The 27439-nt window shown below is 44.6% G+C and overlaps 1 protein-coding gene across 3 annotated transcripts in view; it reads left to right on the top strand.

The window, feature by feature from the left end:
* Window positions 1–27439, top strand: part of mob2a (MOB kinase activator 2a) — a 69718-nt gene that overhangs the window by 22587 nt on the left and 19692 nt on the right. Inside the window, exon 1 of one of the 3 annotated variants that reach the window (XM_049575412.1) lies at window positions 5893–6148. The exons of 1 other annotated variant lie outside the window; for it this stretch is intronic. In XM_049575412.1, the coding sequence (XP_049431369.1) occupies window positions 6111–6148 (38 nt within the window). In that variant the 5' untranslated portion in view covers window positions 5893–6110. Of the gene's footprint in view, window positions 1–5892; window positions 6149–8791; window positions 9286–27439 lie in introns of those variants that run through there. One more of the 3 variants, XM_049575413.1, reaches the window with a different exon arrangement.

Here is a 27439-nt window from a genome sequence, read left to right as displayed (position 1 = left end):
GATGCTTTGATACAGTTTCTGCAGTTTCTGACCCTGTTAACTTGAATTCATGAAAAAATGTTCCCCTTTTTGGATTCTCCGTTCACCATGGAGGCATGGAAGAAAAACAGGAATTAAAGGTAACATGTGGTGAGTAATTGATATACAAATGGTCATTTTTGCAGGCGAAGTATTCCTTTGAGCTTTTGAGGTTCTCTCCGGGATTCTGTTTTTCTTCACTGAAGGTATGCTTTAAGTAAAAACTCCAAAAGCTTTTAAATGCAGTTCTCCACAAAGGATCCTGTATCGGTGCTTAATAGCTCGCCCTGGTAGGCCTTACTTCTCCACGTCTCCCTCCATTCATTACATGCCCTCAGCGTCTTTCACATACCAGCAATACCAGACGTCACTGAGGCATCAGCTCTGCTTTCCTTCACTTGTCTTTTTCATTTTCTTTTTTTTTTTTAATCTTCTCTCCTCACCTCCTCCCTCCCTTCCATCACTGGTGCAGAGCCTTTATTCACATGCCAGCAATACCAGACTGCATACCAGTCAACAGGACATCAGTGGCGGCCCACACCTCTGCCTGCTGCCTTTCTTTCATCAGTGCCCCTGAGGCCCAGCTCGACTCACTTAGCACAGCAGCCTCAGACAGAGAATGAGAAAGCAGAGGTGCTGGGCTGTTCTAGCCACATGAGCAGTGCATTATTTCTGGTTAACAGTAGGTGGCATCATAGTCCCACCATCCTCAGAGGTTCTCCATATCAGGGCTTCAGTAAGCAGTGTCCATCATGACTTTCCAGTCACAGGATGGATGTGCAGACTCATAAAATGTTCATACAGTGAATGATTTTCTATTTTTAGATCGTTATATTTGATACTTAATGCAGATTACACACACACACACACACACACACACACACACAAAAAGACAAATTTAGAGGTCTGAAGTAGTGTTGAAAAGTCTTCTCCACACTGCCAGAAGCTAAATTATAGTGGAGAAATACTGAACCATTTATTCAAATATTTTGCTGCCTTACAAGTAGTCAAGTCTAAATGAATTGAGGTTAAAAACACTCTAATTAGCCTTTAAAATGCCCACTTTGTTGTAGTTTCTGAAAGCAGAATGTTAACTTCCTCCAGTCTCCTTGAATGCAAATTGTGAGAAAAACAAAACGGATTACTTTTATTATCAATTATTGCAATTATTATTTTTCGATTCATCGTCAGTGTCACTCTGGACTGTCTGACAAAAAGTCTAAAACCTACAGATACTCAGTTTACTGTCTTAGAATGCTGAGAAAACCAACAAGTAACAAATGTGAATTTAGGCATTTTTGCTTAAAAATATGACTTAAATGATTAATTTATAATCAGAATTGTTGCAGCTTTATTTTCTGTTCATCAGCTGATCCAGTAAGCGACTAAGTGCTTTATCTCTAAAGGACATGATCTTTATTTCTCCACTTATGGCCACCAGTATATGGTCCTCTTAATATTCTCGTAGCTGCAAAAATAACTATGGAAAATATATATATATTTTTTCTTCTACAAATTGGGCTCGATGGTTATCCAAAGCTGGCGCTGAGCTTTACATTCTCAACATGCCTGAGCAGTGATCGGAGCATGGGTAAGGTTGCATTTCATTTCCTGGAATTTGAATTGAAACCAAAGCTGCCTAGATATAGAAAGATAATACTGATTGGGTGCAGAGCCCAGAAACACCCAGACATAACATTTGCCTTCGGAGGCATCCAGACATTTGAGAAAATGTCAACACAACTGTCATTTTGCTTGTTAGTTCATACTGAACTCTCATGAGTTTCTATATACTGAGAGACCTGTGTCACACTGTATTATTGGAAGCTAACCCAGCTGTGTGGTAATAGAGGGTCAGCCGGCAACAAGCAGTAAAAGCCTATAGATAAGGGATGTGATGGTTTGTGTATTTGAATCGAACTGTAACAGTATGATGCACACCACAGCGCATAGTATTCGAAATTATTGCATGTAATATAGATCCAAATTTCATAAGCAAATTACACCTGGAAACTTTTAGCCGTACGCTATATACTGGGGTTAGCATAACTTTGATTGACCCTTTCGTAGCTGCTGTGGCCCAGGAGGGAGAGCGGTCTCAGGGGGTCTTCTACCAATTGGAATCACCCAGATGGGCTGATCACAGGGATGATAAATGCTTTGAATGTTTAACTCAAGCAACGGTGGAACTAAAATGTTTTGTGTTGTGACCTGCTGCTTTTTAGGAAAGTGTCAGTGTTGGTACAGTGTAATGAAAAAAAGTTTAGCAAAGCTGCCAGTGGGTGAAATGCTCTCATTCCCCAGCAATAGGATTTTGTCCATCTTTGACACTTGCACTACTGTCTGTTCAAACTGAATGGGGGGGGGGAAACCAATCCTTATGCATGTAAGTTTTTTTGTCTGCTGTACCAAACTTGCGCTGACCCGTGACTCCTAATCCGGGGCATAAATTGAACCGTGACTTTTGTCTACCGTTACACCCCTACTATGGGGTGACTGAAGGGACAGACAGACTGAGGTGTCTATAAAAGGTGAGTTATTAGTGGACTCCTCTCACTATAGACCAGGCTGTATGTGAAGGACAGTCACACAGACAGACTGACGGACTGCTGGCGTCGCCCAGCCTGGCCGTATATATAGGCCCTTTCATACTGCACCCCTTGGCACAGTCCCAGCTCACATATACCGCTAACTGAACTCAGTGTGTGTGTGTGTGTGTGTGTGTGTTTGTGTGTGCTGAAACATATTTCGGGTGTGTGGGTGACAGAAACAGTACGTTCTTAGTATTTGGCAACAAGACGCCGTGTACATTAAATTGCGTAATGCACACATGTCAGTGGTTTCATAAGATTCTTTTTTTTTTTTTTGGCGTGATAGCGGGAAATGTGTGTGTATGTGTGTGTGCTTTCTGTCAGTATCACCTCTGTGCTGGGGAACTTGGCGAATGCAGTGACATGGTCTCTCTAATGCTCTCCGCGCACACATGCACTCAAGTTGCTGGAGCCACAGTGGAGTGTGTGTGTGTCCATTTGTGTGTGTTTGTGCACTGCGGTCCAGAGTTTGACTCTGTGCAATGTATTCCTGGAAAGCCTGTGTAGGAGCGTAGGGAGGCCAGGGCTATTCCACAGTCGCACCGCAGCCAGCGAGGACTGTTTTCTGGAAGCTTCTCTGTCACTTGGAGCGAGGCAGAGAAAAGAGACAAGTTTATTAGCGTTTTATTTTTTCCTCGATATCAACACCTTCAGGGAAAATGTGCAGCTCACTCTTTAGACGAAAAAGAGAAGGCGTCAACTGGCATCTTTGACGCCATTTGTATGCATGGACATGCTGTTAAAGTTCACATCATTATTACACAACATGCACCAGGGGGAGGAATGTGGGGAGGGCCTGAGCTGGATGGACAGAAGGGGAGAAGAGAGAGAAAGAAGGGGGATGTGTGGAGAAGAGACTTGAAAAGAAAAAAGGAATGCCAAAGAAGCAAGAAAGCTCAAATTAGCCTAATGAAGGGGCTGCAAAAGGAGCAATAAAATCAAGGGAAGTTAAGGTGCAGGCGATGAATAAGTGCAGGAAGGAGGAATGGATTGAGACTGAATAGAGGGAGGAAAGAGGAGGGGGTGTTGTTTTGAACTGCATCAATAAAGCTCAGGCTAATTGTGCCTCTGCTGTCTGCAGTGTTCACCCCTCTGTTCCTTCCACCATGCTCCCTTTTCAAGCCTGCTCTGTCCCATACCCTACAGAGTCTTCTCCTCTTCCGTTAACCATCTTCCTCCCATCCTCCTCCTCCTCTCCTCCCTCCAGTGGCTGTTGTGTAACTCTGCAGTGACTGACTGAGCAGCAGCAGCAGCAGTGATGCGATTGATCAGCAGTTCTGGTGCCAGGCTGCTCTTATTGTAATAAACGAGCTTGGAGCCATTGAAACCGACCCTGAGTGCTTTTGTGGGGAGTGGAGGAATCACACACACACGTACACACACACACAGACACTGCACCGCACTCCCATGATGTAATGCTGAATAACCCCACATGCTCTTAAACTTACCGCTTGCCTGGATTCATCATTTTTGTACAGTAATCCCTCCAGACCTATACACACGCACACAAAAATTAATGAGACATTTAATTGTATTATCAGATTTTTTTGTGGACATGGTGCTGAGGATTCTTGGAACTGTTTCGTTGACTTTTCTTTTAATTAATCTCTGTCGTCTTACAGTTTTGAAGCTTTCGGCTGAAAATAGCTCCTTTAGTCTTTGTTTTTGTGTCTTCAGATAGCTTCGTAAAAGTTCCAACAATGTCATTTTTGGAGTCGCTTGGCAAGTGCTAAAGCATATTGCATGTTATGGTAAACATCCTGCATTTTAATCCAGTTTGGGACCCTCGTTGCACGTCTTCCTCCCCTCCCTGACGCTTCCTCAGTTGGCTGTAAGAAAAGCACATCTGGTCCTTCCATTTTTCAGTCTTTGTGGTCTGGCTCTGCTCAACATATTCCCACTCCCCCCTTCTCCCCATCCATCCATCTTCTCTCTTCTCCAACCTTTCTGTACCAGCTTTTTTTTTATTAATCCGCCACCATACAAATCCAAGCTTGACAAAACAAGAGCTTTGACTCACCTGAGCTGTATCTACTGTACACACACCCAGTGGTGTAAAGATCATCCAGCGGGGGCAGCGAACTCACTTCCCTGAGGGCATGCATACACACTTTGGGCGGGCAGTGTTAAAGATCACACTCTCTCATTGTAAAATCACTCCAGTGTCACCTCCGTGTCTGCTCAAAGTCACTTTGAGCTTTCCCCTGCCTGTCATTTCCTCCACAACGAAACATTCCTGCAGCTCGTATCATTGTCAGCGCTTGCCGTGTTTGTCTGAGAGGATGCTGAAAATGCTGCAAAACACGGAAATTACTCACCAGCCAGAAGTGATTAGGGTTCATTGTTAATGGTCACTTGGTTCATTGTGCTCACAGAAGCACCTGGTGTGAGGAGCTCAAGAGTTCGCTTCAAATAAACATCTGTGATCATGAAAAGTATCACATCCAGAAAGTCAGTTACTTTCATCCTCTAATTTGATCCAGTGACATGTGCTAATAATATATCGAATAAAAGGCTGTACTTCTGCTCATCTGGAGCATGTTTACCAGCTTCCTGTGTCGTGAAATGCAAACTGACTCAAGTGTGTGTGTCCATTAGAAATACACACATACTCTAGGAAGGGCTACTTTGGATTTAAATGGCATTAATGGATCCTCAGCCCTATTCTTAGCCTTAAGTCTGTGTCACCCTTCAGGTGTTGATAAGAGCCGCGTTGGGGTGGTGGAGTCTGGTTTGTGTTGAGCATATGGAGGAACATAAACGTGTGTATATTTAGCTCCTGAGATAGGAAACGCTGCTGAAACATGAGAGCCTCCTCAGGACCGTGAATGGGGAAAAGAAGAAGAAGAAGGAAGCTGGCTCGCATCGATAACCATTTTCCATGAAGGGCTCGCCGGCTTGTAAATGTGTTTTTAATGTTTGTGTGTATTTAGCTGTCGCTTTAGTTCGGGTTTATGTAGCCGAATTGAGTCGGAGGAGTGGATGTTAGTGTGGAGATACTGAAAGACAAGATTCAAGTTGCGCGTGGTGTTTTTTTCATGTGTAAAAACGAGGTGGCTTGCGTCAGCGCGGCAGCGAACACAAAGCCGACCCAGCCTCAACCAGACTCCGTGTTAATATCACGAGATTTAAGCTGCGGACCTCGCGCACGCCACAGATACCAGCTCTTATTGTTGTAACCGAAAAAGCCTGCAGTGTGAAGAGTCGTCAACCCTGCCCCACGGAAACTACACCGAGGGGGGGAACCAGAGGAGGAGGAGGTGGAGAAGGAGGAGGAGGTTTGGGAAGATAGAGAGAAAGGTGCTGGAGGAGTGAGTGAGGACTGCACAGAGCAACTATCCGTGTTGTTCCGCGTTTGTTTGTTCTGCAGCCTGTCCAGAGAAGAGAGAGACACACACGCGCGCGCGTACACACACGGTGGGGTTTGTTTCTTTCAGGGCGCGACTAAAAGCTGAAACACCGTCAATTCTGGATTTCTTTATCCGCTTCCTGTCGTCCAGGATGAGGTTTAAACGGAACGGGTCCTATACGCTAAATAGGTAAGACACTGGGGTAACTTAATAATGTGTTATCCATATGGAGAGGAAGAGGAGGAGGAGGAGGAGGGAGGGGGACAGCATGGTTTGTTATGTGTTTAGCTCATAAATCAGTTTCTCTGTGATATTTCCATAGAGGCTCACAGTGGTGACTTTATAGTGTCTTTATTGCACTTCATAGTATTTCTATAATATCTTATATTAAAGATAAGACTGCAATAATGGTGTAGCAGACTTTTTTATTGCAACACACACAAGCTGCATGGCACCTTCTTTATCGTGATCTATATTAAGGTCTTTTGAGGCATTTGATGATAATTCACTGTGAAACTTGAACTTTCCGCTCTTTATATTTGCAAATATACAGTTGTTAGCACAATCATGGCTGATCAGGCGTTGATAATATGTCAATTTCTCTCAAGGGTCCCCTGATTTCAATGTGGCGCCCACGTGTAGTTTTGTCAGTTAGGCTGGATCGGGAGAAACCTGTCCGTCTTGCTTTAAGGGGTTGGGCTCACTCTTTTGTTTCCCTTCTTCCATTATGGAAAAGAGCAAAATGATCTCTCTTTCCCTCTCCTTCCCTTCACAGAAATGCCCCCCTCTCGCCGCCCCATCACCTAGCAACTTTGCATGTGTTTGTGTATGCTGTGAGAACGATGTGCACTGTGTGTGTCTCTGCCTCTTTTCCCCCCTAACCCACTTTCTCTTGACATAATTGCAACGGCCTCTATTCGTATCCTGGCGTTTCTAAACCCGGTCACGAGTTGGGTCTTTCCCCTGCCCAGTGATTTGGTCCCACTCTCTCTAACTCTCTCTCTCTCTGTCTTCATTGTGTTATCTCTCCAAGTCACAAGTTTTATAAGAAAAATTCTTTCTTTGTCTGTCCGCCGAACCGAGTCACACAGTTGTCTTGAATCCAGCGGATGTCTTGCTTTTGTTGTTTGTCTGGATTTCATGATAAGGGCCAAAAGTTAGAGGAAGTACACACACACAAACACGCCAGACGACCCCTGTGAACTCGCTCATATTGTTGAAAGTGACAGTTAATTCAATGGCAGTTTCACTTCTTCCACTTTTCCTCTGGCACTCCTTTTCCCCTTTGCCTTGTCACAGGGCATATGGCCTTCCGCTGTACTTGACACACACACAAAAACCCACATCCTGACTTTTAGGTACTGAAACACAAAGGGAACTAATGAATGCCAAACACCCACTTCATCACACAGCCCAAAATGCGAGAACGATGTTATCGCTTCATACCCCTCCTCCCTTTATCCCCTTTCTGTTTTCACTTAGGAAGTGTGTGCTGCCACCCCCCCCCCACTCCCCTTGCAATTGTTGTGTGAGCGATGGTGTGTTGCAAGTGTGCATTCACATGTGTGTGTGCAGGTGAGAGGGATGAGGTAATTAAACAGTGAAAGAGGAGGCCTGTTAGCTGCAGCTCCTGGTGACAGCCCTCCAGAGAGAAGGAGGAGGTGGAGGAGGGATGACGTCATGGGATGTAAAAGTGCTTTGCTGGGCTGCTGCGGTCCGTCTTTGTCATCTTTTATCTCAAAGAGAACAGGAGAAGCAGAGGGAGGACGGGCAGTGTTGTCCTGTGGTGTCATCTGAAGTTGTGTGCAGCGGTGTTAGGTGAAATATCCACTACCTCTGGCTACTGTTGAATCCATCTCACTGTTTAGGAGGTCTTTTGATGATAGAATAAGAGCAGAACTGTCCCCCTGTGGTCGCTACATAACTCCCATCTTCTGAAGGTGACTGCCATCTCTGCATCTTTTGTCTCAGCCTTCTCCTCGGCAAGCTGCAGTGATTTGTTTTCTCTGAACAGAGCGGAGTCGGCCTGTTTGACATTGAACGTCAGTGTTCAGCTGTGTCGTCTGCCTTCGTCACGGTCGGCTAATCCTGTGCTGGCGTCTGACTGCAGCCTTCGATTACAGCACCACACACACCTGACCGCTGCAGTGCTTTGAGAGCGTTCGTATGTGTGTTTCTGTCTGATGTGTTAAGAAGCAAGTGAACAACAGAGGGCAAAAAGAAAGCGATTGTTCTTAATGAATGATGCAGGAAAGAAAAGATGTATCGAGGCCCACGATTCACCCTGTGTCCTTCACCTTATTTGCCCACACCATAACACAAGTGCTCTGCAGCGATTGGCTCACTTCCTGGGGGCTTGTCTCAGTGCTAGCCCCTCCCGTCCCGTACCTCTGCATCATTTGTGTGAATGAAGAGTCACGGTTATTGTATACGTGCACACGGTGTGCTGCATGGGTGTTCACGTGTGCAGTCGCACCACGGTGTTGACTCAAGAGTTGACAATTAGCCATCTGCTCTCAGAATTTGGTTATGTATCACTTCATGCGGAAAAGCACGAAGGCTGTCAACTGGCTGCACTGATTAACTTCCCAGAGAGGTTTGACAGGATTTGACTGCGACTCAGATTCAGCAAACAGAGTGTGTTTGGTTTGCGTGAGCGATGGGTGGAGATAGGATGTTCAGCCCTTATTTAGGATGTATACAGATGGCTGAGATTGCAGCCTCTCAGGGATTGTCACCCACCCCCCTCTGTCTCTCTGTCCATCGCTCTCTCTCTTCCCTGCAGTCCACCCTGTGCTGCCCAGCAGTCAGCAGTTTGTTTATGGGACTCTGTTTGCCAAGCTAATCTTCCCGCCTTTCAAGTGGGAGCCAGCAAGCGAACAAGAAGAGAGAGAGAGAGGGAGGGAGAGAGGGAGAGAGAGTGCAAGAGTGTGAAAGTGAGTCAGGCAGTTGCAGTAGTTGGAAGGGAGAGAGAAAGAGAAACATGCTCGGAGAAGTGTGTCCGGTTTTGCGAATTATGTTTTTGTTTTGAAAAGTGTCTATCTGCGCATCTGCTTGGCTGACTTCCTGATCTGACCGCGTGCATCCGTCTGTCCGTCTCGCATGTCCTGCGTTAAAGTCAGAGGCCATTCCAGTAGCTGTGCGATTACACAAGGTGCTATGCCGGAGCTGCTGCACCTGTAGCCGAGTTTCCCAGAGAGGAGCGGAGACGGGGGAGGTGAAAGGGAGGAAGGGTGCTGTGGGTCGGAGCCTCGTCAACCCCGGCTCTGCTACTTCACCGCCGACTGGATGGGGGTTCTGGTGTGCTGCGACTGCTTCTTCTATCGGTAGTTAACCAAGTCACTGTTCCTCTTTTCTCCTCTCTTGACCTTTCCTTCCCTTTTACTGTTGTTGTTGTCTATTGTTGTTGTTTACATCATGCTTGACTTTTCAGCATTCTTCTGCTTACATTGTCAGACCTTGATTAACGTCTCTGTCTGACCCCCACACACACACACTCCTCCCCCTTTCGTCTCCTTCACATTCACTCTCTCTGTTATGCTGCTGCGGTTTTGTAGGAGACATTTGAGGACAGTGCTGCTGTAGCAGGCAGCGATTCTGCTGTAGTCAGACACAAGGGGTAGCTTGACTTGTGGGAGGGGAGGAGGAGGGAGGGAGTTGAGGACAGAGGGACAGTGATGGCACACAGCCATCCTCCTATAGCTGTCTGAAGGAGAGGCATGTAAGACGTTGCTGGATACAGGGTTTACGAGGAGGCAAGGTTAAGGCTAGTTGGAGTGAAATGGCATGCAGCCAGAAGTTGTCTAGTCAGTCAGGCTTGCCCAACTTTTCCTCTCATCCTCCTGTGTGCCCCTTTGGCTGTGCCGCACTGTTTGTTTGGACACAGTGTTCCCTTGCAAGGGGGCAGCGAGGTGCTTTTTCCTTTTTTTTCTGTTTTGTTGTTTGCAGAGCATAGCCTTAACAGACTTTGCTCTTTTTTCCGGTCATTGCCATCTGAGTTTACCTTCGATTTTGCGCCGTACGTGTGACAACTCACATGTTAGCACTCGTATAACTGGACATTGTGCCTGAGAGAAAGGCCATATGATTTAGGTTCGGCTCTCTGGCAGTCGGAGCAGAAAGGATCTGGTTCCCCTCTCTTGTGGTTGTGGGGTTTAGCCAGCCCGAGCCTGCCTCAACTGCTGTATAAAGTCTAAATATAACTTCTCTAAGGAGCGTTTTGATGGTGAGGGCAAAATTGTAGCTTTAACGCAGACACACACAGCACAGCTGGATTAGATTAGGCCTCGCTGTGATTTGGAACTTTGTTTACACTTCAGTGCTACTCTTAACATGAATAACGGCCTGTCGTTAATGTGTGTATGTTTGTCATGTATCTGTGAAGGCTGCACATGTGCTATATACTGTAAGGTCTCAGTGAAATACACACAGAAGCCTTGTGAAGGCCGGCTCTTGTGCCAGGAGTACTTATACTCTTTTCTCTCCCAGTCATGATCGAGGCAGGGGTGGGACCTGGACAGCACACTGATGTCTCATGGGCTCATTAAGCCAAAATGGGCCGTCACGTCTATTTTTAGCATTTCCTCTCCCTTGGGGCCTCCGTCAACCAATCAGGCGGCCTGGCAGTGATGCTATATGGCTTGATTGATGTGTGTTTTTGGAGGCACACCCATCCAAACAGGTCCTCGTTGACCTCGAGCTGGGCCAGCCCTCTGTCCCCTGGGCTCCGGTGTTTCAGCTTTCAACAGTAGCATTGTGTGGAGTAGAAACTGGCTGCCAGCACTCAAGCGGCGTCAGCTGTGATGTTGATCGTCCTGTGTAGAATGGAGCGATTGAAGAGTCTGTCATCATATGACGCAAAGTAAAATGTTTTGGAAGTGGCCTTCATTTCTCAGCTCTTGCATGTTAATGTATGTTTTGGTACAGTGAGGAGCAAAGTGTTTTATGTTTGGGGAAATTTAAGCAGGATATGTTTTGAAGTACTGAAGATAGTCAACAAATTCAGTCCGAAATTGCATAAACACAAGACAATGATATGTTAGTTTAATTTAATTTTGAATTATGTTTATTATCATAAACAAATGAAGATTAAAAAGGAAATGTTTGACATTTTTGGATGGGATTCATTGACTGTGAAATTCTGGGCCGATACCATTTTGCTGCTGTTGTTTTTTTGTTGCTGTTGTTGTTGTTGTTGTTGTTGTTGTTGCTATTCCCCCTTTTGTGCAAAGGAAACGAAGACAATCTTCATCATTCAGCCATTCATCATTACACTATCTTTGAATGAACACAAATTCAATGACATAAAATTAAGAAATAACCTTTAATATTTATAATCTTTAAACCTTCTACCACACGAAAACTTTTGTAAAAAAGAAAAAATAAATGCTTAAAACCCTTCACACTATATATCACTCCAGTATATCATAATTCTCTAATATGTATTTTATATTGCTGTGAAAACATCAACAAATTTCTCCGTCAAACAACTGTATTTATTCAAGTTTCAAACACTAAATTTTACAAGATTAGATTTGAACACATCATGATAACGTTGTAATTTCATACTGATGTCCGGTGGATAAACTGTTGCATTTGCTAATCCATTACACTCTGTCTTTTTGAAGGTGGAGTCCGCAGTCAGTTAGTTTAGCTTATGCTAGCATAAGAAGGATATAGGAAGAACGGCTAACATATAAGTGACATGTTATATCTTACTTATTATATGTATTTACTGTGTTTACTTGAAGAGACTCTTTCACAACCCTGAACATGTGTTCAGGGTTGTGACACTATTTTAATCTCATGCGCCCCATGTGTTTGCTGTCTGTTGACAGATTAACTAGTCTGGTTTGGATTTAAGTGTCAATAGTCCCAAAAAGGTGTTTAACAGTAACTATTCCATAATTACGAAAACATAGAAGTGGCCTTAAAGCTTTCAGCAGAAGCAAAGTAGCCAAGGTTTGTATTTTGAGGTTTGGTTTGGGCTCGCAGCCTTTTGACACAATTGAAAGTTGCCTTAGACCTCCCTCACTATAATCTATACTTATGTACATACATTGTCACATGTGAACTCATTCTCTCTCTCTCACACACAGCCTAGTCAATCAGTTTTCCAGGGTCTCATACAACACAACAGTCCAGAGGCAACTACCACAGTTAGAGTTGAATCCTGTGTCAAGGTCCTGCGACACACACACATACACACAGACACACACACACACACACAGATACACACAGACATTGGCCATAATTTCTCCATACACAATTGCAGCATGAAACAGAAAATCCAATTTTCCTCTCCGCCGTGAGGTTTAATATTTCTGTACCCGTATGTATTGCTGTTGACGTGTTGTTGGAACGCAGGCACATTCAGACCTGGAGGCTCCACCATATGACAAAAGCTTGTTTGTGCGTTTGCTCTCAGCGGATCGGTTGGTAAATTTCATAATGTGTGGTGCTGTGGAACAATAGTTGTGAGTGTATCATCAGGCTGTGTGTTTTATTAGCAGAGCAGGCCATACTGTTTTCCATGTGTCTCTCGTTAGGCTATCTTTGGCAGGCCTGGCTGCCTCCACAGAGCTGAGGCGTGCAGCTCAACAAGGACGCCATTCTCCACCGACAAACCCCGCACCCGTTCCCCTCAGCCCAGCAGACTCCCTCCTCGCGTGGCTGCCCGTCACTCAGATTGGGGTGAAATGAAGCTGAAATACTTTGAGTCTTTGAGGAAAGTCGGGCTGCTTTAGCTAGCTAAATCATTATCTGTTAAAAGCTTTGCCCGGAGGAATTGGATGCCATTATTTCCTGTGGCTGTTGCACTGTATAATCAAGCTGCTTTGTTATTCTGGCTCGACGTTTTAACTACACAGCAACATTAAAGCCTTTCATTTTTAAAAGAAGGTTTGATGGTCCGTTGAAAATCAATTCCTAGAAAAGAGCTCTAGGAAAAGGATCGATCTGCTAAATTTTGATTCTGTGTTAGTTTCTCTTGTAACAGACCTTACTGGTATGATAATCAAACACTACTCCACCCAGACTACACCTGAACAAATGGGGCGTGCAGTCCAAAAATCATCCAGCAGGATTCAGTGGAGCTTGCTGCACTCATGTAATAGACACTCTCTATTATTCATCACTGAGCTGATGGCATGTGCACAGGCTGGAACTTGCATCAGTATGGCTTGGATTTGTACATAACCTGTCTGGTGTGGATCCTTGTCTTTGGATTTCTTGCCCTACTTCCCTGAACTTTCTGAGCTTAAAGGGGGCTTTCACATCAGGAATGCAGGCCTAGATCACAGTACACTTGACCCCAAAGTCCAGTTTGTCTTATCAGTCAGCATACTGTGCCCAAGCGAAGTCCACTTACAAAGGTGGTCCTGAATACCAAAACATGGAAGTGGACTGCTGTTTAACACAACCTGAAGGAATTTTTCACCAGTTATGAAACAGTCTTGATTTAAAATGGATGCCTCTGTATCACGGTAACACAGCTCGCCATGGACAGCACAGATCTGACTTAGCTGCCACTTTAACCTGCAGTCAGAGCTCCAGCAAGACGTAGAGAGCTCCATGCAGACAGCAGCAGCTCCTCCTCCAGCCAGGAGCAAAGCACATTCTCACTGCTCCGCCGCTCCCTGCTGATGATGGTCCCCGGGGTCATCAGTATCCATATGCAGCGCCCTTTTCTACACTGTAGCACAACAAAAATGCCACGTAGATGATGACGCAGGTGTACTCGGGTATGGAATAACATTACTAATGTGATAGCTAAGCAGGGAGGGAGTGGGGAGGGTAGGGCGATCATACTCAGACATGGTACGAATCAGTCTTATCCAATATGAAAATTCTAAATTACTTTTTACAAATCATAACGGAGAGCAGATAAACCCCTCCCAAAGGTGTCTTATTCACTCGATCCTGTCAGGACATGTGTCACATCACACTCCTATGGAGGGACACCGGCTGGTCAGTGACATACAGTATTGGAGGTTTGTCGATCTTGACTGATTGTCCTTCTCTACTTTCACCTGCCCTAAAGTCACTGCGGAGGGCAGACCTCACACACAGGGCCAGTTACATAACACAGATTGTGTGTGTGTGTTTTCAGGAGCAGCCTAGTCCTGCTGGCTCAGGAGATGGAGAAAGAGATGGCCTTGCACTAACCTCATCTCCGCATTTAGATCCACACAGTCAGCACGCACGCACACGCAATCATGCACACGCTTAAATTAAAAAGCACCGTGCATCTCTGCGGTTCCTTTGTTTCTGAAACCGCTTAATTCAGATAAACACACTCAGAAAAGGGAAACAGACTGCATGTTTAGGACACATAATCAGTACTGATCAGATAAATGTTAGGTGGCGTGTAGCAAAGTAAAAGTTGTCTGTGTGAGGCAGCAGGTGCCCTGTACACGGAAAAACTCACAGCTGCTCGGTGGCCCAATTGGCAAGTAGAGAATGGCTTCATTGTGTTTGGCTCGGTTTGTAGGTTGGTCAGGTGGCAGGAAAAGGGTTAGACAGAATTTAGTATCAAAACAACGGGTCTGGAGGGGTTTTTTTTATGTGCTGTAAAGGTGGCATGAAGATTGGTTGTGGCAGCAACAGCTCTCGACTTCTCTGCGCTGCCTCTGGGAACAAGAGGCCCATTTTAAAAGGAGACAGGAAGTGACTGGGCGCCTCACTTCCTGTTTGTCGAGTTTATCCCAGGCGAGAGTGAGAAGGAGGGGTGGTCTGGTGCAGCCTAATTGAACGGAGAAGGTGGTGTTGAGTAGGTACGCCTTCCTTTTTCGCTCTCCATCTCAAACTAAAACACACACACACACACACACACACACACACACACACACACACACACACTTGCCTGCATAGCTGTGTAATTGCCTCTGTGCTGCAGTGCCTTTGGCAGCTGTGCCCCCTCATTTGTTTCAATTATCTACCATCTGACATGGCGCTGTTTCCAAGGATAGACCGGAGAGGAAGACAAGAACAAAAACAGGCAAGGAAAGTTTTAAGGAGCCTCCAGAAATGAAACTTTATTATGTGCAGATTGCCATATTTCACACCTTTTAAAGCACAGCTGGATCCCACCTACGTCATGTGAAGAATCGTGAGTCACACACATTGAACTCCCTCCTTGTGAGACTATATTTAATCAGAGAGTAGAGGTGTCGAAGAGGCTGCTCCGGAGTGAGCAGGAAAGTGCTGCCTCCAGCATGTTCTGAGGTGACGTCCAAAACATTTATTATGTTCTCTTACAGAACTCCAAGGCTGCTGGCCAAACAAGGACTAACCTTAAATACCCTTTTGTATCAGTGAAGCTCCTCTGATCTCTGCCTGTGTGTTAGGGGCTTCAGTTGCAGCATTTTTAACTGTTATTTAAGTCTTTTGTGTTGCAGACAGATGTGCACACTGCTCTAAGCAACTCTCCCATCCTCCCTCTAGGGGGGATGATGTCACTGCATAAACTCATCTTCCCAGGTGGGAGCCAGTTACCCCTCTAAGCCAATCAGAGGCGTGTTTACACCTGAATCCCCTGGCGAGGAGACACACACTAACGCACATGCTCAACTTCACAGTGTTAGCCACTGATGTCATCTGCTCATAAAAAGGGTCAGATTATATTGTTCCCACCTCAGCTCATGCGTTAAGGATGCGATACATCTGTGGAGGGTGGAGGAAAATGTGAACACCCGCAGTCATCGATGAGCTGACATGCGGCAGCCGCAGTGGAAGAGGCTGCTCCAAGGACATCTATTGATTTGACCTCTCCTGTGTCTCCATTCTGTCTCTCTTATTTTCCCATTCTGACACCGGCAGCAGCTGCCTACGCCCACTTCCTTCCCTCGCTCATTGATGCACCATCTGTAGGCGACAGGCACACTTTTTGTTTGGTAGCATATTGTTGGTGAGGATGTGGAAAAAGTCAAGGCTGTTTACACATAATAGTATTCTTTCCCTTCTGTGTAATAGGATCACGTGTTTGTGCGCTTTTTTCCCCCTCTCAGCAGACTAAGAGAGGACATGCTGTGATGTTTCCTCCACACCAGGCGGTGACAAAGGGCAGGGCCTCGCTGTGGTTTCACTGTCATCTCAGCCATGCCCTCAAGGAGCAAAACATGCGTGGCTTTGTCCAGGAATTTCCATAACATTTGCCGCCTCTTCTCTTTGTCTCCAAGCTGCCCCCTGCTCCCTAGTACGCCCCTTCCTCTCCTCTGTTGTGGCCTCGACACAGAAACACATGACACCATTGGTGTGTCTTACCTAACAGCACCGCTCTGCCTTCGCCCTCCGCCGAACACGTACACACTGTGTTTTTCCCCCCTGATTAGACCCTGGAGACTGATATTCACTGACATGATCTGCTGTCACAGCTAATTACTGGAAAACAAGTCCTTGAGTGGAAGGCATCTTCTTTGAAAAAAAATAAAAAAGTTAATCTCAGCCCGCAGCCCGTGTGTGTCGTCAGCGCTCTGTGTGATGGGACTTGCTGTGGGCTAACCAACGCTACCTCTTGTTTTTGAGCTGCTGTTGTTTGGTGGCAGTGTTGTTGTTGTTATGGGTGGATGTCCATGAGAGGCGGCGCTGGTGGTTAAATCACATGTCCGCCTGCCTTCTAAGTATCTTCCGTGGAGAGATCAGACTTGTTGTTTCCTGCCACACACACATTAACGTAGGTGCTCTGTACACCTCTAAGCTGATAAGAGGTTAAAATGCACACAGACAGGAACCAATCGGACATTTCTATAGGGAACGCTGACTCACTCATATATTCCACCAGCTTGGGTTCTGGTTCGTTAAACTGTCAGCCTCCTTCAGTCACATGCTTCTCTTCACCTCTTTGCCCAATCCTGGGTGTGACCGCTTCCTACGCCTTCATCCACTCTGTTAATCAAACTCACACAATGGACCAGAGTTTCCTCTGTTATCAGATGGTGGCGAGATCTCGTCTAGTCATCAGGCAGTGATCATTGTTTTCCTTCTGTTTATGCGTGTCCTCATAGGATTCAGGCCAAATTACTATTTAATGCTGAAAAAGTTTTTATTTTCTTAACTTTATAAGACGTTATTCTCTGTTTTTGCTTGTCGTACTCACACTCCTGAGTCATCACTGTTTGAAGACAACAGAATGCACTCTGGACCGGTGATTTTAAATTGGGCCAAAGATAATATATGTGAGTGTATTTGATTATTGTCTTTAATCAAGCACCTTGTGAACCGTGATACTCGGGGAGAATGTGTAAGCAGCACTAATTAATTTCTGCACCGCTCGTCTGTGTGTTTGTGTGTAGGCAGGGAGGCACTGGCTGTTCTCTTCTGTGAAACTGTCCTTGTTCTTTCTGTGTGACCGCACCGTTGTTGTGATAAGCAGAGCAGCAGATGTGAGTTGGCTGTTTTGAAAGCCGACCAGACTCTCAGAGAACCTCTGCCGCCTTGACGACTCCGGTGATGCTCTCCCGAGATAACGGCTACTGTACAAAAAGCTCTCGATCTGATGGACACATCGTGTTCGCACGCTCACATCTGTGGGGAACAGTGTCAGTGAGTCAGCACATGGACATGAGTGTTTTCTCAGAAGTCCACGTCATTCGCTGAGATGAGAGATTCAAAGGAAATCTGACAGTGGAGGAAGGCCAACACAGGAGATGGGGAATAAATTACGTTTCGTCCTTTAGGGAACAACATTGTTAGAAATTTATTTACTCAAGAAAAACAGTTACTCTGCTAGGTTTCCCCTGCATGCAGTCTGATACAACAGTTATACAGTACAATAAATCCAATCTTACTGAATGTTATGTTTCAGAGAGGTGTTAATTTAACTGTGTGGTCATTGCGGAGGATGTAGTCTGTGGTTTTGTTAAACAGCATTGCTTAGACAGAGATGTGTGTCTGTTATTTAGCCAGCCATAGAGTCCCGCACAGGTCCGATTTTCAAGACTCGGTCTCGAAACAGTCGGCACCCGCACATTTGAGCAATTAGTTCAATGACCCGACCTGTTGACACAAGATCTGTGGCCTGACCCAATCCTAATAATAACCTATAATAACCATATTCAAGGAATCATTTTTGGCTATTTCACACACAAGAAACTTAGATAATATAATTGAAACAGAAGGTTTTCTTTTTTTTGCTTATTCTCAAGATAGCATAACGTTATTTTAATTTTTATTATAACATCTTTACCATCCAACAACTGTGATCCTACCCGCATGTTCTTTGTTTCACCCAGGACCAAACCCAGAAATAAAATTAAGACAAAAAACACCACTTACAAATCTACAAATTACAATTTTTTTGCAAGTCACCCTAGCCTGTTATTGCTCTTTTTTTTTTTTTTGTAAAAGTTTCATTTTAACAGTGTAAAATTTTCCTCCAAATCTCACAACAAAAAAATAAATAAATAACACTTTGCACGAACTGAACTTCTCAACTTTGTAGATCTCTACAACTTGTTAATTATTCGCCAGTATCTCCAGCACAGTTTAGACCTGGTCACTTAGTTCCAGTGACCAGGTTAAAGAGCAATCAGGCCATCAGCTGGGCCGAAATAACAACTAGAACACCAACGTTGCTGTTCGCTCACATGCTAGACAGTCTGACATAGTTGTGCTGCTTGCTGATGCAGGAAATGGAGACCTCTCTCCTGGGAAAGGGGTCCCTTAAACCTCTCCTTTCATCCCTCATCTCTGTTAGTTATTGTTTTCATCTCACAGGCTCAGAGAATGCAGACTCACTGCGCAGGTTATGTAATATACCTAGAAACAGATTGCTGTGAGTTAAGGCGCAGGCTAATGCGATTTGACTTGTGCTCTTTAGGCAACGTGTTGATCTTATCAGCTGCTTTTTAAATCATTACCATTTCTGCTGATGCTGAGGCTTCTTTGATTTAGATTCAGGTTGACCTCAAGGTGCTGCTGTGCCGTACCTGCCTTTATGTAATAAAGATTTTCAACATTTCTCACATAGTTGCCCCATTTGATTGGTCACGCTCTGTTTGAGTCGGAGAGTGATATATGTCGATACGGTCACTCGAGCAGAGATGAGCTACATCTGCTCAACATCAATCAGTCACTCATTCCCCACAGTGGTGCAGTCCGAGTAATTTGTACTGATGGCCCAACAAACCAATTTAAGCATCCATGATAAAGGGACATTCTGTACATTAAAGCCTCTGTGTGTGTGTGTGTGTGTGTGTGTGTGTGTGTGTGTGTGTGTGTGTGTGCTGGAATGAGTTTGTTCTAGGAAGCGCTATAGGTTACATTCACATTCCCCTTGGTAGCAAAGCTGTGACTAAATGTCCTCACTTAGGAGTTAATGAGCTGGATCAGGGCGGGCATGCACAGCCTTGGAGCAGAAAGCCACCCAAACTGTGGGCATGAACCCCACACCCTCCTCTTTATCTTTGCATCATTTGCTTATAACACTCCCCAACAGTCTCTACCGTGCTGTCTTTGTGCGTTCTAGTTCTGTCCCATCCCCACATGAGCCCCTCATAGACTTTACAGCTTGACCATTTTGTTGCAGACTTAGGGAATTTGGGTTTTGTGTTTCACCTTCTGGCCTGTCGGAGCTGTTGTTCAGTTCTGATTTCCTCTCTGCTGCTTTAACTGAGAGCTTCTTCCCTTTAGACAGAGTTGGAAGTCCACGCTGGCATTGCTTTCTGGTTTTGTTGTTTTTTATTTTTTCTTCTTAGGACCATGAAAAGAGAGCTCTGTTCACCTTGAAGCCCCATAGCCTACCCCACCATGCTCTACCACACATCCTGTGCAAACATGGGCGCCACCCCAATACTTTTCCCGCCACCTACTCTTCGCTCCCTCCATCTTTCCCTGTATTCCATGACGGTCTTTCTCCTTCATCCAGCCCCTCCACCTTATTCTCTACTTGCTCTCACACTCATACATTCACACACAGACTGCCCCTTGTGCTCCTGAGCAAACAGTAGCATATGTTTGGCCACAGCTCCCTTTGCACCTCTTCTTTACGTCACAGACTCTCAACTTCTTGGCCCCCGAACTTCACCTGTATATTTTAATGTTTCACACTTTCTTTCTCTTATGTTCTTTGTGTTACTCAGCGACACCAGTAGTGGAAAGTAACTCATTAAGTTTTACAGTCTTCAAAGGATGCTGGAGTCCACAGCGTCAGCATAGAGCCAGGTCGGTTTCAAATGTCACAGCAAGGCACACACACACACACACACACACACACACACACACACACACACACACAGAGTGTCCACACCCTTATTATAAACCTGGAATGGAAAAGTGGAGTGGAAAACTCAGACTAGCTGTAAGGTTGTGTAAGTTTCAGACAATGTCTGCAGTGAAAGGCCTTTTCCAAGGGAGGGTACTGTTCATGGTGATGTAGTCCACTCTCAGCTTTCTTCTTATTCAAATGCAAAAATAGAATTTCAATTTCCTTTTTAGCTTCTCTCCAGAGTCAGGCTGCTGCTCTTTGAGTTTCAAAATGTGTCTGACTTCCCTTACCTGATGTAAAAAGAGTGCACACCTACACCTTGTGCCAGCAGGTGGCAGTGTTGTTGCTCACACCTGCATTGTCTCTGGGTGTGTGTGTGTGTGTGTGTGTGTGTGTGTGTGTGTTTGCACATAAAACAAGGAATGTTCCTTTCTCACAGCCCCAGCACTACAGCCAAACCATCCTGCACACTGTTGTGTTACACTGTAATCTGTTAGTAATGTTTTGGTTTGGTTGAGAAATGTTCAGAATTTTATCTGCACTTGAGAGATCAGCAGGTTTATCTTATGTGTGTGTGTGTGTGTGTGTGTGTGTCCTGACTTCAGTGCCAAGGTTATCGTATTCTTCCCAGGAAAAGCCACATTCTTTTCCTTTTTTGAGGTTTATTACAGTTCTGGGAAGACGTGCAGCCTTCAATAACCTTTTCTATTTCCTGCAGCAAAGCACGAGGCGTAGCACATGCAAACACCTCCACATACAGTATGTGTGAGTTAAATATCTCATATATAGGGCTGGGTATTCTTCAAAAATATGATGACACCAGTGCCAATACTAGTACCCCTTACTAATACAGACACTAATAGAGTATTTCATTTGATACCCATAATTATGGGTATCAAATCATATTTTGGTGGCATCTCAGCATAGTAAACTGCTCACATTTCTCAAATACCGTGGATGATTTTACCACACATCAGACTGTATGGGTTGTAGCTGCTGCTGTGGGCCCTGAGGACAGTTGTGAGAGTCCCCTGACCAAACACACAGTGACAAGGCGAACTGTTGACATCACACAGTTTTGCTACGTAACGGTTATTAACAGATTTAACGACATAGTCGAGATGTTCCGGGACAGATCAGACCCCTGACACAAAAAGGATCAAATGCAGGTATTGTTTGGCTGGAGACGTTTCAACACTACTTGGTACCGGGTTATTGTTGTTGATTGATACTTTAAAGGTGTTGAGTACCGATATCCAGCCCTACTCGTATCATGAGAACCATCAGTTAGCTTTCTTTAGCCAGCATTGATGAGATGTCTGTGAAGTGCCTTGAAAAAAGAAAATACGAACGTCATCAATTCCATGACAAGTGGGTAAATCCCGTCTGCTGATAAAGATAATGTGATATGATTAAAAGCTCCAGAGCAGCTACTAAATGGACCATGTGGTGAGGGTGATTTCTCAATCTTGTTTCCAAACCCAGGAATGAACTCTGACTATAAGGACAGTTTACAACCGGTTCTAACATTATCTTGAATCCTCTCACAACCTGGCAGTCCTGTGTTCCTTCGCTCTTCTGTTATAAGGTAGAAATCATTATATAAGTGCACAGCACACCTACCTCCCCACACTGTCTTTGTGCCTCGGTCCACTTTGTCATGTGATTAATCTCATGACTTTGATGTAGTGACCCGCGCAGGACAGAGAGCCTAATTACCATTCCCCTTATACCTGCCGGCCTGAGGACAAAGTCACTCTCTAGCTGTGTTATGAACACCTGTGATGCAGCAGCATGTCACATGTCACTCCACAGGTCAGCAATCTTACCTGTCTTTCTTCCACTTTGACCGCCAATCTGTACCCTTGCAACTCCCGTCAGCTCCTTCGCCATTATATCGCAGCTGACCTTGCACCTGAGCCTCTGGGCTCACATGTATGTGCCGTGTGTGTGTGTGTGTGTGTGTGTGTGTGTGTGTGTGTGTGTGTGTGTGCGCGCGCATTCTTACACTTGACAGACAGGTGTTTGGATGCCCAGGTGGCGAATTATGGGATAGATAGAGACTCTCCCCTGTTTAGGAATGTAGGGAGGAGGAGTGCAGCGAGCGGCCAGGGCATGCTGTGACAACCTCCTACACTGAGCCAAACTTTTGCACTCCTCTCTTCTACATCCTAACTTCTGTTATTATCCGCTTTCACTCTTCTTTTTCTGTTCTGTTTTTCAGTTCCCGCTCCTTCGCTGCCCTCTCTTCACCCTGTCACTTAATTAATGATAACTGCTCCCTTTTCTTACTTCCTTGTTCCTTGTCCGTTACCTTCTCCCATTTCATCTTTCTCTCCTCTTCATATTCCATTCTGGCCCATTCCCGATAGTGGTTAATCTAAGCAGTATCCATGGAGATGGTGATTTATAAACGTCTGGACACGAGTCTGGTATTTCTCATCTCCTGTCTTCCATCTTGCTAAAGCCCTCTCTTCCTTCAGTCATAAACCAGTCAGAACATGGCCTCCTGTCTTTCAAACATACTTGGCTACTCTCTCTTCCTTTTTGAAATCGCTCCAGTGCCAGAAAATATGTAGAAACAGTTTAACATTTCAAAGACCAACCTAACCAGTCTTCTAATTGGATTATGAGTGCAGTGGCGATTAGGCAGTCGAGTATTTTCCCTTTTGTGCCATTGCTGCTGTTAAATGGAGTGTGAAGTTAAACCCTAATATGTTTGCTCATGAAGTGCACACATATACCTCCCAAACAAGAAAAGCCAAGTCAAACCAAACTTCTCAGATCCCCTGCTCTTGACCTCCTATAGTTCACAATCCATGTTACTCTTCGTCCTCAGCTCTCCTCTTCCCTTCTTTGTTTAGCCAGGCTGTGTGTGCAGAGAGCGATGGCATGTCTTTGCATGCAGCCCTTCCCCTGCAGGAATGCAGAGCAAAGGCACGATGAAGCCAGTGAGAAAAGGGGCGCACATGCAACAGGAGAAAGAGGACTTCAAGGCCTTAAAGGTGTATATGAGAGAATAGGTCAAAGAAAAACTGATGTGCAAGGACTGTTGATATGCAGTTCACATTCAAAGCACGTGATAGATTTATATGATGTCAAAAATGCTGCATATTGTCTATCAGCACTGATATGACAGCAGTGACAATAGCACTGTTTCTTAATGCACAGTGTTAATGACAGGAGCACCTTGCAGAGAGGAGATAAGAGCACCTTATAGAGGCATGATGACAAAGTCAAAAGGTTCACTAAGTCATTAAGTAAAGAGTTAGGCTCATGCTTGCCAAGTTTGGTGCTGCATATTTTGGCCCAGGTTTTGTCCGCACATGCACAGACATACAGTAGAGTGCAAGACCACACATACTCAGCATTTCATGCAGCACTCACAAAGAGGCAAGGTTGGTTGTGGGACCTAGATTGACTGATTTGCCTTTCTAGGATCAGTTCTTTGATTTTTTTTTTTTTTTTTGAAAGAGAAGGTGGCAGATATTTTTGATATTTTAGCTGTGGCAGCAGAAACAGCTCTTTTGTCTAATTGAGAAGGTTGGTTTTGCTGGTTAGGTCGCCGGGTTCAGTGTGCAGAGTATCTTCTGGCCCTGCTGACCTCTATTCGGGCCTATAGAAAACCCCCAGGCACTAAAGACCTTCATTCTGCACTGTTTTCACTGGCTAAGACCTTACCTAAACATGCTACACCACTCCCACACACCCAGAACACAACGCCAACCGAAGGTCTTACAGAGCAACTTGGATCTGCTCTGATTTTTATTTATTCATTTTGGTTTTAACATGGTTGGCCGCCCGGCCCGTCTGTCATTTTGGTCCCGGGCGATGATTGGCTGGAGATCTGCTTCAGTACGGCAGGGACTGAGCTGTTGCCAGGCCCCAAGGCGCATCTGCTGCGGTGGTGACTCATCTGCTGCTGGCCTGGAATCAGTGTTTTCTTTGTCTCAAATAGGTGGAATGTCCGCCGACTTTCAGACCCAACCTGTTTGGCCAGCCATCCATCTCTCTCAGCAGTGAAGAGAGCGCTGCGGGCCAACACACTTGTCTAAAATGCCCTACTCACTTGGGCAGCGTTTAATGTTTTTATGTGGGTTTTGTGGTAGACATAACAGTCCAGTGTGTCTCTCCTATATCAGTAGATTGTTAGAACATACAGGAGTTTTGTTCTTGAGATTTTAATATACCAGTGTAATATATTTCTTTCAAGTTACAGCAGCACCACCTCCTAACCAGTGAGCTATAACGTCACCACTGTAATAATTTGAATATCTTGAATTTTTCACCGACACGGTCTTTGTTTTCCTGGTGTTATCTGTGGGTCTTATCAGTTATTGCTGTAGACGTCACTCATCAGATTAACGCTAACACATCTATCAGTCACAAGATCAGTGACGTCAGAGTGTTTCCATAAACCGCCTTTATTTCTTCTCATCCCCTCTTTTTAATGAGGGATGTGTTTTCTAATTAAATCTGTGCCTTTACTGTCTCTCTGTATCTCCAGGGTGGTTGTCTTTTGATGAGGTTTGCATACTTGAAGCAGCTTGTTATTAGTGATAAAAGTGTGTAGGCTACAAGGGTTCAGTCTCTAGGCATACATGGCGTTTGTTTAATCTGAAAATTGTTCTTTGTAGTTAAAAAGATCTTTAAATGTCCCTGAAGTTCTTATGTAACCCTTAAGGTTTTTATTGTAACTTCAAGGTATGCCTCCCTCACAAACGGATGAGTATGTAATCAGAGTGGCTCGGGTATACGTACTGCCAGTAAACATCTGGTTTGGTGAGGGCAGGTGGCAGATGAGTGATGCCATGTCTTGTCTGCTCACTGGAAGGGAACGAAACGGTGACGTTAGCAGAGCATAAAGAGTGAACCTCCGTCCCCCAGACGATGGTATGTGGCCGGTAGTTTCCATCCACGTCAGACGTTGTGTAAGAGGGTCCAGCAGCATTACGACTAGCCTGCAGCTCACATAACAGCACAAACTACAGGTGTGACTACATATTACCTGTTTAACAACAGAAAAATGTCACTTTAAGTTAAAAGCCACCTGCCTTTTTAGCCTTCATGCCTGATTTGTTAAGCACATTAAAGCTCAGGCCAAGCCCCAGTGATCTTGAATGGATGTCTTCTATTTTCAGTGACCGCACGGATCCAATAGTTAGGAGCAAATTAATGGAAAGTTCCCTGAGCATGGGATTTCCATTACAGCAACACTCTGCTTCCTCTTGGGTGGTCACACGTAGCACACGAGCACTTCATATATCAACTATAACAACAGTTTTACCCTGTAATTAAACACATAACACTTCATACACAATATGTTGATCTAAGTATATATTAAGTTTGGTACTGGTGCCAGTAGGGCTGCAACTAAAAAAAAAAAGCACATCACAATTTCACAGAGCCCAAAGTGACATCTTCATATTGGTTTTTTTTTTCATCCGAAAACCCCAAAAATCCTCATTTACTGTCACAAATGACAAAGAAAAGTTCATTTACTTTAGTAAATAAGAAAGAAAAGCAGCAAATTCGTACATTTAAGAAGCTGAAATCAGTGAATGTTTGACATTTTGCTTGAAAAACGACTGGAACAATTAATCGATTATCAAAATAGTGGGTGACTAATTTTCTTTCAGTCAACTTATTGATTAATGTCTAATCGTAGGAGCTCAAGGTGGTGGTATGATACCTGAATATAGACACCAAAATCAGTTTCTTAAAAACCTAACTTTAAGAATTATGAGCATGTTTTTTTTTTGTTTGTTTGTTTTTGTTTTTTTTTTACAAAACCTTTTTTGAGAGGCCAGAGTTCTCAAATATTAAATACTGTCTAAACACAAGCAGCCAGATGTGAACTTTGTTGAAATAAAATAATCTAAAACTGGCAAAATTTTGATTCAAATCAGAAGCTTGCTGATATTAAATATAAGTTTCCAAGATTACAAAGCTGACCAGACATTTGATGACAATTTGCAGTTGTCAATACCCAGTGTTGCCGACACATTTAAAAGTTGTGTTTGTAAAATTTAGGGGATTTAGTTGTACCTTTTGGTGAGGATTGTAGAGAAGTTAAAATGTCTTCCAGTTAGATTTCCTTCAGTGTTAATTGTTCAGGAAGTTTTTACCCAGAGCTAAATTCTCTGCAGAGGTCTCCTCCTCTCCAGAACAAATGGACCTGGTGATTTAAATCAGTAAAAACACTGACTAAAGCAGTTTCACATTTAAAAAAAATCAGTGTGTTTCCAAAACTATTCATCGCAGAGGGGCTGCCAACTAAAAACGTAGCTGACATGAAAACACAAATGGCCCAATCTAGAGTCAGTGTTTGATTTGTCCGTTCAGGCCCACTGTAGAAACATGGCAGTCTCCGTGGATGAGGACCCACTCCCTATGTAGATATAAACAGCTCATTCTAAAGTAACAAAAACACTAGTTATTTTCAGGTGATTATACACTAAAGGAAACATACTCATTACATTATATTCCGTGTCTGCCATTATATCCCCCTAAACCCTACACACTGGTCCTTTAAGTTGCTATAAAATAAAGTATTGACTATTTATACTCACACCTGGTCACAGGTCCCTTGTATCCCCTCATCAGTGCAGTCACTCACCTGCTTACACAGTCACTGATAAAGCTGCTCACTTATTTATGCTTATACACACTCAAACACACACACACACACACACACACACACACACACACACACACACACATGGCATGTCCCCCTCCTCTCCTCCCTCTCTTTACACTGTTCTCTGTATTCTTTATGGGCCAGGCAGGCTGATGCTATTTTTAGCACCAGGGAAAAAGTCAGTACCCTGTTCTGGTCTCTCTCCCCTCACCACAGCTACCACAGCAGGACTCACTCACTGGGCCCCCGGATCACGCGGCTCCACCCACCAAACCCCAGTGTGCAGAGGCGTCTGTCGGACCCTCTGTCCCTTTGATTCTTCCAGATAATTTCTTTGGATCACATGGGGGGGCTTTTAAATATAAACAAGCGGCGCCTCAGAGGGTCCAACAGTCCGCAGTAAACATGCTCCACCAGCATTTCTGCAGACACACACTTTTGTATACACAAATTACACGCACCCATAAGTACACTTGCTTAAGCGCAGTCCTCACATACAACACCCTCACAATCTCTTTTATCGTCCTCCCTCGGCTTCTTGCAGCCACCCACGTTCAAGGAGTGCACATAGCTCCACAGATCCCATAGATTAGTGCGTCTTTGTGTGTGTGTGTCCATGCTGCAGCAGCCAGCTGGT

The sequence above is a fragment of the Epinephelus fuscoguttatus genome, linkage group LG4, assembly GCF_011397635.1.
Source record: "Epinephelus fuscoguttatus linkage group LG4, E.fuscoguttatus.final_Chr_v1".
In the NCBI taxonomy this organism is placed as follows: Eukaryota; Metazoa; Chordata; class Actinopteri; order Perciformes; family Serranidae; genus Epinephelus; species Epinephelus fuscoguttatus.
The sequence above is the reverse complement of the archived record's forward strand: the minus strand, read 5'-3'. Positions and strand labels throughout refer to the sequence as shown.